The 13,119-nt window shown below is 39.2% G+C and overlaps 1 protein-coding gene across 1 annotated transcript in view; it reads right to left on the bottom strand.

The window, feature by feature from the left end:
* Positions 1-1,673: 1,673 nt before the first annotated feature.
* Positions 1,674-13,119, bottom strand: part of snx30 (sorting nexin family member 30) — a 22,508-nt gene continuing 11,062 nt past the window's right edge. The window contains exons 6-9 of the mRNA XM_034709149.1: positions 11,098-11,297; positions 8,645-8,734; positions 8,086-8,238; positions 1,674-3,447 (exon numbers count right to left, since the gene is read on the bottom strand). Of these exons, the coding sequence (XP_034565040.1) occupies positions 3,370-3,447; positions 8,086-8,238; positions 8,645-8,734; positions 11,098-11,297 (521 nt within the window). The 3' untranslated portion in view covers positions 1,674-3,369. The remainder of the gene's footprint in view (positions 3,448-8,085; positions 8,239-8,644; positions 8,735-11,097; positions 11,298-13,119) is intronic.

Genomic DNA, 13,119 nt, shown 5'->3' with positions numbered 1-13,119 from the left:
TTTCTGTGTAGTCTAAATGATCCCAAAACTTGAGCATGCTGAAGTCAGGTCATCACGTCTGTACAGTTCCTTCATTAACACCAGAGAGCAGGAACTTCTATGGATGCACTGATGCTTTTTTGTAAAACCACTACCATGATTCACAGTGTTCAGCTGAAGACAACCTGACTCCAAGTACCGAGCCAACCAGGAATAAAACATACAGTAACTTATTTCAACTTATGGAATATAGCTACATTTTCTATCCCTTAGATTGAGAACATACAGGGTTCTTTCTTGTTGTTTTGGTAAAGTTCTGTAATATGAAATGGTGACCATTCTTTTAATAATGATAATAATAATGATAATAATAATAATAATAATAATAATAATAATAATAATAATAATAATAATAGAAGTAGGTACCTATCTTAGTTTTGCTGACTTTTAATACAATTTTGTAATAAAAGTATTCTTAAAAAAACACAAATGAAGGAAAAATAATGACATTTTCTACAGTATATGTATGTGAAAAAAATATTTCACAGAAGCTTAGTTTTGGTTTTTGAATACCTCAAGACTTGGGATTTTAATATTTTAGTACAAATACACTAATTTGGCATCAGTGCATCCGTACTGCCCGCTGTAGCTGCCTCAACACTGAACCACAGCTATGCAAAAAGCTTTTCTCCATCTTATTAGCTGTATTAGTTGCCTAAATTACAATGAATCTTCTTCATTTTTCACTGTGCTCACTTCTGGAAACCAGAAGAAAAAAGTTTTTGCTTTAAAAGGCTGCTTGGAAAGGATGTAGGACAAATAAAAGGAGACTTAACCAACCATACAGAAACCACTCTGGAGGCAGCCATTGACAGTTTCTTTCACTGCTGCCTTAAATGTGACATCAGCCCATAAAACAAGGGGAGGGGCGTTCAAAGACTATCAGACATTTAAATGAAGCAACTACAACACAGCAGAAGTGCCTGTTTGGTACAGACCATAAAAAGTCAAATAAGCACCTTATTTCTGAGCCTGTTAATTAATGAAATGATGTTAAAGGAACTGTTTTTGAAACAAAGTTTTCTTACACATGTTGGATAAACACTGTTTTAAGTGGTCAGTTTATGAGGCTAGAACAGTGGGAGCTGGGACACAAATGAACAAAAGGGAAAATCAAAGCTTTTGTTAATTTCTCCCTGGTAGATATGCCACACCCAATCCATCTTAGTCATCATTGGTCAAGTTTTGCTACTTTATGCTGAGTGTACTTAGCTAGAAGTATGGCGAAGGATGGAGAAACAGGGTGTCGGCTCATAGCAGATGAAAAATGTAAAAGAAGAAAGATAGACTCAAGCATCTGCATGTATTCTCTATGGTTAAAAGCCATTTGGAAAGGTTAAAGCTCCCTCAATAAAAGAGTGCAGCAAATATAACACATAGACATAACATACAATGACTGGGGATTACTCTTTCCTTTAAGGCCACATCAGCAACATTTGAAATCCTCCCTACAAAAGAGAAAATGTGTGAAGCAGAAGCACTGTTGGCTTAATGATGCAGTGCTACTTCATCTTCATCAGAATATTTCCCATGAGTCACAGCTGTGCAAACCAGGCCAAACCTTCCCCGTGCTTGGATACAGTTTTTAACAGAACTGCAAACCCTTTCCATAGGACTGAGTCATCAATCTCAAATTGTGTATTTAGCTTTTATTACTCAGTATGTACGCCTTGCAATGTCTGTCTGGCTGGCTCTGACCAGTTGAGCTTTTACAAAACTCCTATGAGCAACATTATGTAGCTTTCCAGGATGAAACAGATATTTCCCAGAAGCTACAGTGCTCTTTTGTCTTAGTGCTCAAGCACACCACAATTCTTTGCTTAAACAGATGTTCACCTATAAGATCTTAACTCCAACTCATGTCTAAACCCTGTTTCAAGTAACAGCCAACCTCAAAACACACATGTTATTGATGGTAGGCGATACTTCTACATGTCCAAATGCAGTTTTTTCATTCAGAAATGCTCCAAAAATGAGAGTCACTGATGTTAAGATATGGCATTTGATTTAAAGAAAATAAAAAAAATGAGTAAACAATGATTGTAATAGATTCTCTTTATCTTAGATTCTCATCAATTTCTACTGTCTGTTATCTCTATGTGGTTTCATGGAGACTCCCAGTATGCACTCCAGAATTCCTAATGGAGTTCAAACTTTTGTGTGAAGATTAGAGGTGAAATAACTGCTTCGAATATCAATGATCATGGTAAGAAAGAAAACAAAAAGTGATACCAAGACACATCAGCAGAGGCAGTACGAACAGTTAAGCCACCAGTTTTAAAAGAACGAATGAAAACTGTTCACAGTTTAACCACCAGGCAGTGCTGCTGTGCTGCAACCACATCTGCTGTGTGTGTGTGTGTGTGTGGCTGGGTGTGTGATGAGCTTCATTGAGGACAAACTCAAATTCACTTCCCTGATATAAAGCTTTGCATTCAACTTAGACACTATGTATCCAAAAGGATGTGGATCAGGAATGCATCCTGCTGTTTCCCTTTTCAATGATCTGGAGTCACAAGAACTAGAGACATGTGTGGATGTCTGCTGCTACAGTTCCTGCATTTGCTCCATGCATGTTTTGCTTCTGGTGTGTCTTGAGCCCTGATGATTACAGCATGTTTCAAGTTTCTCGCGTTAATGTTACAATGGAGAAAAGGTAACAGGAAAACTAGGACAACTATGAGCTTCATGGAGCTTTACAAAACAGTAATGGTGGATGGGGAGTTCTTGCACATAAACATGGAAAAATAACAGTTACAGTCCTTTAATTTAAGAAGAAACTGTTCTTCATTTACAGACGATTTCAGGCTTGTCTTGGGGGAGTTATTGTGTTACATTTTCAGAGGCTTTTACAACCTGATAGGGAAAAAAGTCTGAAAGATTACTTCACTTCTGGCCTTGCATAACTTCATGTTATCTGACTGCCACACTCAAGACCTTTCTGTCACATTTGGCTAATGTGAACATGGAGGGACCGGACAGAAAACAGAACTTTTTGAGACCCGGGGTTAAATAAACACAAGCAGCATTGGCAACTGACTGTTAATTGGAAACATTAAGTACAAAAAGTGAATAAGAACAACAAATAAACAAAGGAAAATGTCTGTACAAAGTAAGTCTCTCCTCTTTCCACGCTGTGCTTGAATGCACCGTTTGTTACCTCCTTAGCAGGTCAGATCTCAGAGACACGACTGTCCTCCGTACAATCATCTCAGGAGAGAAGGAGAGCAGTCCAGCAGTAAACGTCCGCTGCCCACGTGGTCCATTTCCTTGGCATGACAGAATGTGTTATATGGACAGAGGGGAAGGCAGGGAGCACGAGGGGATGTTTCAGTTCGTCTCGCTCGTTTTGTCCTCAGTCTGTTTCTCCTGGAGGAGTGTTATGAGCGACTCCCAGCCTGCCTGGGACTGCAGAGGGTGGAGATGGATGAAGACAGCCGACAGAGGTGAAAAGTGGGGTGAAAGGAAGAGAGAGAGGGGGAGGAGTTGCAGTGATGTGAGAGGCATAGTTTCAAAGTAACAATGTGCAGCACAAATGTGTTCTTGTTACATGTTGTTCAGCTTTAGATTTATTCTCACCTCGTCATGTTATGTTGAAGAGCCACCTATATGTTGCCTCTGACTTTAACACTTACTTTATGTTTCTAGGTCTTACATCTAAGGAAGCGTATTGCATTCACATTTAAATAAAATAATTCTGCTCTGATTCTTTATATTGACAAGTTAGTAATCTCAAAATTGCAGGGAAAAAAGTATTGAATAAAATAATTCTGGTCTGTTTTCTGAAATAATTAGATAATTATCTTGGATTTAGGAGAAAAAATTAATGTAAATAAAAAAAATTCTGCTCTTTTTTCTGAATTAACAAGACAATTATCTCAGGATTAGGAAAACAAAATGAATTGCTCTGTTTTTCGGAATTAACAAGCTAATTATCTCGGGAGATGAGAAAAGTTCATTTTAAATAAAAGAATTCAGCTCAGTTTTTCTGAATTAACAAATTAGTTATCTTGGAATTCTGAAAAAATAATTTATTAAAATAATTCTGTTCTGTTTTTGTGAATGAACGGGAGAATTATCTTGGAATTACGCAAAAAAGTCAATATAAATAAAATGGTAAATGGACTTGTATTTATAAAGGGCTTTTCTAGTCAGTCTGACTAGTGCTTATACACACTACTTGGCGCATTCACCCATTCATACACATTCACTCACTGATGGTAGAGGCTGTTAATGTAAGGGACCATCAGTATTAGCTGATCTCTCATTGGTACACATTCACACACCTCTGAACAACAGAGGGAGCAATTTGGGGTTCAGTGTCTTGCTCAAGGACACTTCAGCATGTGACTGCTGGAGCTGGGATCAAACCGCCAACCTTCCGATTGATGGACGACCGACTCTACCCACTGAGCCACAGCTCACACATTCTGCTCTTTTTTTTTCTGAATTAACAAGATAATTATCTTGGACTTATGAGAAAAATTAATTTAAATGAAGAAAAATTCTGCTCCTTTTCCCTGAATTAACAAAATCATTATTTCAGAATTACAAGAAAATATTTTTGGAATAAAAAAAAACCCAAATGTCTCTGTTCTGAATTAACGACACACCGTTACAGTAAAATCCCAACAGCATCTCATGGCCACACAAGGAAGTAGCCTAAACATGCCCCTGCTGTTCATTTGAATCCAGTTGTATTTACTTATGGTTTAACACATTGGGAGATACTAGTGTCTAGAAGTAACATAGATGGTATTGTCAACTTCGCACAGGCACTTGAGGACTTTGCAGGTGTTTAGACGTAAGTTCTGTTCTGATCTGCTGGACGTTGCAGCATTTCTCCAGGATCAGCTGAGTAAATTGGCCTGCTTCATTGATATAAAACGATGCATCTGAAATGCATTCTAGCTGGCTACATGGTGACTCGAGCCAATCAGACAATTGATGAAAAAACTGGTCCTCACAGAGTGCAACTGAGGTGCCAGTTATCTCGTTAATCCAGAAAGAGATGTTTTTTTCTCTCATGTGAATACAATGCACTTTCGTATACACTCATAGGGGTGTCTAAAATCTCTAATATAAGCACTACCATTCAAGCAGTCAATTCCAGACTCCAGAGCCCACGTGATCACAACAGCAGTGTGTGCTAAGGTGCTAACAAAGTAGCAAGGAGTAGGAGTGATGTCGGCCGTGTGGCAGGATTTTTCGTTAAAGCCCGAAAAAGATGTTGCAGCTGAGTGCAAACCCTGTCATGCAATCTTTGAAATGGAGAGCTACCTCTGTGAGGCCACTATTGAACGGAAGAACAATCCATGGCATTACTGGAGAGACAACCAAGCTCGACTCCCCACCCTGGCAGCATCATTTGTTTTTATGGGATTTATTGAGGTTATTTTTCAGGGTCTTCTAATTGATTTTGTATTTATTGTATTCAATTGTAGTATATTCTTATGTTTAAGGTTAAAATGTATGTAACCAATTGGTTAATAATACATGGGTCAGTTTTTCTCATACCTACTGTTGCTGACTATTGTTCTCTGTTTGAGTAATATCACTTGATCAAGCATTTTCTAACATTCCATACTACAAAACAGGTAATAAAAGTATGTACAGTCATGGCCAAAAGTTTTGAGAATGACACAACTATTAATTTTCACAAAGTCTGCTGTTTCAGTTTTTATAATGGCAATTTGCATTTACTCCAGAATGTTATGAGGAGTGATCAGCTCAACTGCAATTCATTGCAAAGTCCCTCTTTGCCTTGAAAATGAACTTTATCACCAAAAACACATTTCCACTGCATTTCAGCCCTGCCACAAAAGGACCAGCTAACATCATTTCAATGACACACAGGTGTCACACACATTAACACAGGTGTGGGTGTTGATGAGGACAAGGCTGGCAATCAATCTGTCATGATTGAGTGACTGGACACTTTAAAAGGAAGATGGTGCATGACACCATTGTTCCTCATCTGTTAGCCATGGTTACCTGCAAGGAAACACGTGCAGCCATCATTGCATTGCACAAAAAGGGCCTAACAGGGAAGTTTATAGCAGCGAGTAAGATTGCACCTCAGTCAACCGTCTATCGAATTATCAAGAACTTCAAGGAGAGAGGTTCAATTGTTGCCAAACAGGCTCCAGGGCGCCCAAGAAAGTCCAGCAAGCGCCAGGACCGTCTCCTGAAGGTGTTACAGCTGCGGGATCGGGCCACCACCAGTGCAGAGCTTGCTCAGGAATGGCAGCAGGCAGGTGTGAGTGCATCTGCACGCACAGTGAGGCGAAGACTTTTGGAGGAAGGCCTGGTGTCAAGGAGGGCAGCAAAGAAGCCACTTCTCTCCAGTAAAAACATCAGGGACAGACTGATATTCTGCAGAAGGTACAGGGACTGGACTGCTGAGGACTGGGGTAAAGTCATTTTCTCTGATGAATCCCCTTTCCCATTGTTTGGGGCATCTGGAGGAAGGCTTGTTCGGAGAAGACGAGGTGAGCGCTACCATCAGTCCTGTCTCTTGCCAACAGTGAAGCATCCTGAGACCATTCATGTGTGGGGTTGCTTTTCGGTCAAGGGAGTGGGCTCTCTCACAATCTTGCCTAAAAACACAGCCATGAATAAAGAATGGTACCAGAACGTCCTCCGAGAGCAACTTCTCCCAACCATCCAAGGGCAGTTTGGTGATGAAGAATGCCTTTTCCAGCATGATGGAGCACCTTGCCATAAAGCAAAAGTCATAACAAAATGGCTCGGGGAACAAAACATTAAGATTTTGGGCCCTTGGCCAGGAAACTCCCCAGATCTTAATCCCATTGAGAACTTGTGGTCAATCCTCAAGAGGTGGGTGGACAATCAAAAACCCACAAATTCTGACAAACTCCAAGCATTGATTATGCAAGAATGGACTGCCATCAGTCAGGATTTGGTCCAGAAGTTGATTGACAGCAAGAAGGGTCAACACTGCAAATATTGACTTATTGCATGAATTCTGTGTAATTCTCAATAAAAGCTTTTGATACTTATGAAATGCTTCTAATTGTATTTCATTATACCATAGAAACATCTGACAAAAACACCTAAAAACCCTGAAGCAGCACACTTTGTGAAAATGTAATATTTGTGTCATTCTCAAAACTTTTGGCCATGACTGTATGATTCATGCTGATATTGTATCTGATCGAAATCAGTATTGGCCAATACTCAAGGCTGCAATATCGGTATCATGTTGGAAGAGACAATGTTGTATCGGGACACCTCTAACACTCACACTTCTAAAAATATGAACTTTGTTATTGAATTCAAGAAGTAGTCATCACTCCTTTTATGAGCCCAGTTAGGGATCATAGCCTTTGATTGAAGAGAAAACCTGACCAATGAGCCTTCACCAATGTTCAGGGCTGTGTGTCAAATATCCAAACTGTTTTAGTGCAGGCAGAATTTTCACAGCACAGTGAGTACAGAAAGCATTGTTCATAATGAGATTTAACTTGATGTGACTAATAATAATTCAGATTCATTTTACATCACTGGTTTAGTCTAACTGTTTTGAAGGATTTTTATCTTTTAACTAAAGTATTGTTTTAAGGTTTCATTTTAGTAAGTGCAAGGTTAAATTCAAAATGATGACTCGCCATCCATTGCAGTAAACATGCAAACAGGCTTCTCTGTCATCTAACGTGTTAGCTCCAGTGAAGTTAGAGCCAACCAGTAAACCATAGTGTTTGTCATCAAGGTGATAAAAATAAAGGAAAATGTAATAAAGATGACTCTTTTAAACTTTCTTTTTTTTGTATTCCATTGTTTTGATTCATAAACTGCAATTTTTCTGTGGGTTGATGGGGCTCCAAAAGCTCTCCACCACACCCTCAAGCACTATGTATAAATGTGTTTTAACACATCACAATACCTTCTGTTTTTGTTCCTGCATTAAAAATGTAAAAAGATAAAACATACAGTAAAGTCATCACAAGACAATTGGAACTTCCTGCAGAGATCAAAGTTAGTACTTCCTCTCTCACACAGAGTGCTTCACAGCAGCCAGCGTACCTTTTCGTAAGTGTTGATGTTTTTGTCGGACATGCCGATGAGAAGCTGTTTAAAGTCTTGTCTCTTGTTGCTCTGCCAGCGCTCCCAGTCTGCCTTCAGGTCAGCGTTGAAGCACTCCACTTTGTCCTGGCATTTCTCCACCTCCACTGGTATCTACAGGGACACAGAGAAAACTACAGCTACAGGGGCCTTCAGGGGACATCTTACTATACTGGACTACTGGTGACTGGGCTACAGCCACTGGGTCTGGGTGGAGCAGGGTTGTATTACAGAAGTTTGACAGAAGACTTTGTGGGGTTAGTATAGCACATTTATTGGAAACCCTTTTTTTATTTCCATGTTGAATAAATCATTGGTGTGTAAATCACTCTTGCAAAAAGGAACATTATAATGAAGGATGTCAGTAGCGGATGGTTAAATGCTACATCATGTGCTTTAAGGGGAAAAAAAGGGAACTTTGGGAAGTTACAAAGAACCTGAAAAGGGCACTATCAAGCACAAAAAGTTAAAAGCCTACATGCAAAAAAAAAAGATGCTGAGGGTTCAGATGTACACTTACTGGCGTTCTGTCTTCCTGTTTGCGCAATACGGCTGCTTCTAGCCGGCCCTCGTACTCCGCCTGGCTCTGGTCCCTCTTCCTCAAAACATTCTGTAAGAAACCACGAAACATGAGCAGTTCATTCTGCACAATTAATGCGTCATTCAATGATGCTGTGACATTAATGCATGATGCAACAAGTGAAAGAAATTGCAAACAGTAAAATGCTGAATCAAGATCTAGGAGGGGGGCAGGATGTGAGAAATGCAGAATCTTGTGTACCATTTCCTCTGTTCAGGGTCATATAAGAAAGCCAGGCTGTAAGTGTGACTCATTCATTACGAACTCTTATTGTGGGGAGGATTTCTGTATGCAGCATGTTTACAAAAAGTCAAAACTGTACACTCAAAATGGACAGTGTCGATGTTTCATTTCTTCAGCCATTGCAATGCAGTGCAAAAAAAATAAAAAATCTATATCTATATATCTATATATATAGATATAGATATGAAAGGGCCAAAATAAGCAGGAAAAAGCAGTGATAAGTCAGTGTTGTGATATGGTGCTTGTACTAAATGAAACAATATATAAAGAAAATGAAACAATGATCTCACATCGATAAATACAGAGAAATACATTTGAATAACTACAGAGTTGGGAAGTGTAAACATAATTAAACTGGATTTGAGAATGTATGTGAATACTTTCTTTAAAAGCTCAACAAACAGTCAATCAGCTTTGTTACTTTTTATAGTAATAGCACATTTGAGAGCTTTTGAATATTCTCTGAATTCACACAAACACAGTGAAGTTGGGGGTTGTTTTTTTCAATCTTGCATTCATGGATATGAAAGTAACAATACAGTATCACTTCTACAAACACAGCAGGTCTATGTTACATTATTAACAAAAGACCCAACACCAAGACAGGGTACAATCCAGTCCCCTCTTACTGACAGGTCTTGATCTAATCTCATCTTAATCCACCATGAGCATTACACCTCACAGTATTTAGCTAGTTACAGCAGCAAGGACAAACTTCCTTTAACAGGCAGAAACCTCGAGCAGAACCAGACTCATGTTAGACAGACATCTGCCTCGACCGAGTTAAGTTAAATGAAATTAAAGGGTAAATGTATTATTTTTAATTGTATAATGGCATTAAACAGTATTGTCAGTGTTATTCATTGTATATTGTTTCATTCAAGCCTAAAAGTGTGTGTACATTAGTGAAGTATTTGTGTTGAGGACCTGCTTGACTTCTACTTCTACTACTACTACTACTACTACTATTACTACTATTACTACTATTACTACTACTTCTACTACTACTACTACTACTACTACTACTACTACTTCTACTACTACTACTACTACTACTACTACTACTACTTCTACTACTACTACTACTACTACTACTACTACTACTACTACTATTACTACTACTATTACTACTACTTCTACTACTACTACTACTACTACTACTACTACTATTACTACTACTTCTACTACTACTACTACTACTACTACTACTACTACTACTACTACTACTATTACTACTACTTCTACTACTACTACTACTACTACTCGTCTCATCACTATCACCGCTCCCTCTCTCTCTTATTGTCCTCTATCCCTCTTTCCAGCCCCAACTCGGTCGAGGCAGATGGCTGTTTAACATGAGTCTGGTTCTGCTCGAGGTTTCTGCCTGTTAAAGGAAGTTTTTCCTCTCCGCTGTAACTAGCTAAATACTGTGAGGTGCAATGCTCATGATGGATTAAGGTGGGGTCAGACTGAGTCTTATCCTGTCTTGGTGTTGGGTCTCTGTTCATAATTTGACATAGAGTGGTATAGACCTGCTCTGTTTGTAAAAGCGTCTTGAGATAATGTTTGCTGTGATTTGGTGCTATACAAATATTGATTGATTGATTGATTGATTGATTGATTGATTGATTGATTGATTGATTGATTGATTGATTGATTGATTGATTGATTGATTGATTGATTGCATTGTCATAAAGATGTTGATTTGATTCAAAAACCCGAAGATAACAAAATAGATAAAAGTTTGTGGATACATGATGCGTAAAAATCAAAGTTTGGTTCAAAGCAGACATCTCACATGTTGTCTTCACCTACTGTTAGTAAAGAGGTATTGTGTCAGTATATTGTTATTCTGTATACTTTCTGCAAAAACATAATTATTAGCATTACATTTTAAAAATGTAATTCAAGTTTTTCTTTTTCATTCCAATAACAGGAAAAGTGTTAAAGATGATGGATGGATGGATGGATGGATGGATGGATGGATGGATGGATGGATGGATGGATGGATGGATGGATGGATGGATGGATGGATGGATGGATGATTTTCCACTAATGCTGGCTGTAACCAAAACAGACTCACAGAGCTGCATTCAAGTATTTGAGAACTTGTCACCCTCAGAATCTTTACTGAATGATTCTCCTCTCACCTTCATGGACTCTATATAGAGGAGGTATTCTCTGAGTACAGGCAGGAAGTCTTGGCTCATGTTCTCGCACTGCTCCTCCAGGGCACCGCAACATGTGGACACACAGCCGGCCACGCCCTCCAGGGGGCGCTGCAGCTCCTCCTCAGACCCCGCCCAGCTGGAATATAGGGTTCCGTACTCACGGACCTCTGTCAGATACTCTATTGGGGGGAAAGCAAAGGAAAACAATGTAGTAAGATATCCAAGCAAAAGAAAGGGAAGTTGTGGTCTTGGTTATTTTAAGAAAATCAATTCCTCACTTTTTCATATTTTTTTGTGATCTGAGGCAACTGAGTCTACATTTCAAACATTGAGAGAAAAACAAGCTCTCTTATAAATGTAAAGACTAAAAAACAGAGCCCTGAAGAACTGTTGCTCCTTCCTCACAGGCAATACAGAGGGAAACTTAGGTTTAACCGCAGATTCTATATTTGTAAATTACACATCAGAGAAGACAATGGCTACACGCCAGGCTGTGGAGTCAAGCATGCATGGCATTTGCTCGTTTCACACTCTGTGTCAACTCACAGGCATTCATTATCTACAGTTCCAGAGTGTGCATCGTATCTCCTCCAGTGTGGAAACCAGGACCTTTAGTTTACCCTGCAGATTTCTTTTTACAACACATGTAGAACCTCAACAGATGGTGACAGAAAGCATTTTGCACGGCGGGTGACGGATATTTTGCTGGATCACTTATCAAGCATGAGTTAGGCCTGTGCAACCTCAAAGCCCAAAGGTTTGTGGGTTTTTCTCCAAAACCAAACACTCCTGTCCTCAGTAGGTCAATACTGCAGATGAATTCATAAAATCTAGCATCAGCCATCCAGCTAAAAGGCTAAACCATGTCGCGACACCAGCGAACCGCAAGCCTAATGAAGCACATAGAAACAGCAGCATATAAGTAGGTCTACTAGGGAAAGTACGGGCGAGAGAACATGGGGCTGTTTTGCAACCACTGTTTCAAAATGCTGCTTCCTGGTGCCTTAAATACACTTTCTGAAGAACTAACTTCAACTGGCTCAGCAGTAAGTTAAAATGTTTCTACATTGCAGGGCCAAAACACAAAGTCTACCCTAATTATGACTTTGTCGAAATAAAGCAGCATCTGTAAATGAAATATGGCAACAGGAAGCGAAAATGAGAAAAAACAGATGCTTCTTTTTTGCTCCTGTCTAAAGCTTGTAATCTACTCTACTACACACACTCTAAGTTAAATTATTAACATAGACCCAACATCAAGACAGGATATGATCCAGTCCCCTCTTACTGACAGGACTCAGTCTGATCTCATCTTAATCCACCATGAGCAGAGCACCTTGCAGTGTTTAGCTACAGTAGTTACAGCGGAATGGAGAAACCTCAGGCAGAAACCTCAAGCAGAACCAGACTCATGTTAGACAGCCATCTGCCTCGCCTGATATTGAGTATTACAACACTCTTAAAGGTACAGTGTGTAGAAATGGGAATATTGTTGAAGTGACAGTGGCCTTTGAGGACAAGAAGCTCCTGTGATGCATTTTAAGTATGATCATTCATGTGTCCAAGTTTTTACCATCAAAAACCTCTATGAGAAAAAATTATTTAGCGCACAACAACCAGTCTTCTTTGTCTTCGGGTGGCCACCCACCCACTCGGTATGAAAATGCGTATGCTACTTGTCTGTTCTGTGCTACGGCAGAGACATAGCCATGAAAGACGGCGGCCCACACCTATGAAGATATAAAATGCTCATTCTAAGTTAACAAAAAACAATATAATTTTATTAGGGGTGAATCCAAATAGTCGAATATTGGACGATTCGTTCTAACGAGCCTTAGTCGACTGCCAATCTCATAGTCGAACATTTGCATATGAAATGTGGATCATTCCATTCAAACCATGGGGGTGCTCAATGTCTAATGTTACATTATTTTCCTGTTTCCTGTAAAAATAGTGTCTCATATATCCTATTTTGATATAAATATAGACTTATTTAATGTA

The sequence above is a fragment of the Notolabrus celidotus genome, chromosome 19 (genome assembly GCF_009762535.1).
Source record: "Notolabrus celidotus isolate fNotCel1 chromosome 19, fNotCel1.pri, whole genome shotgun sequence".
NCBI classification, from domain to species: Eukaryota; Metazoa; Chordata; class Actinopteri; order Labriformes; family Labridae; genus Notolabrus; species Notolabrus celidotus.
This window is presented reverse-complemented; position numbering and strand designations above follow the sequence as displayed.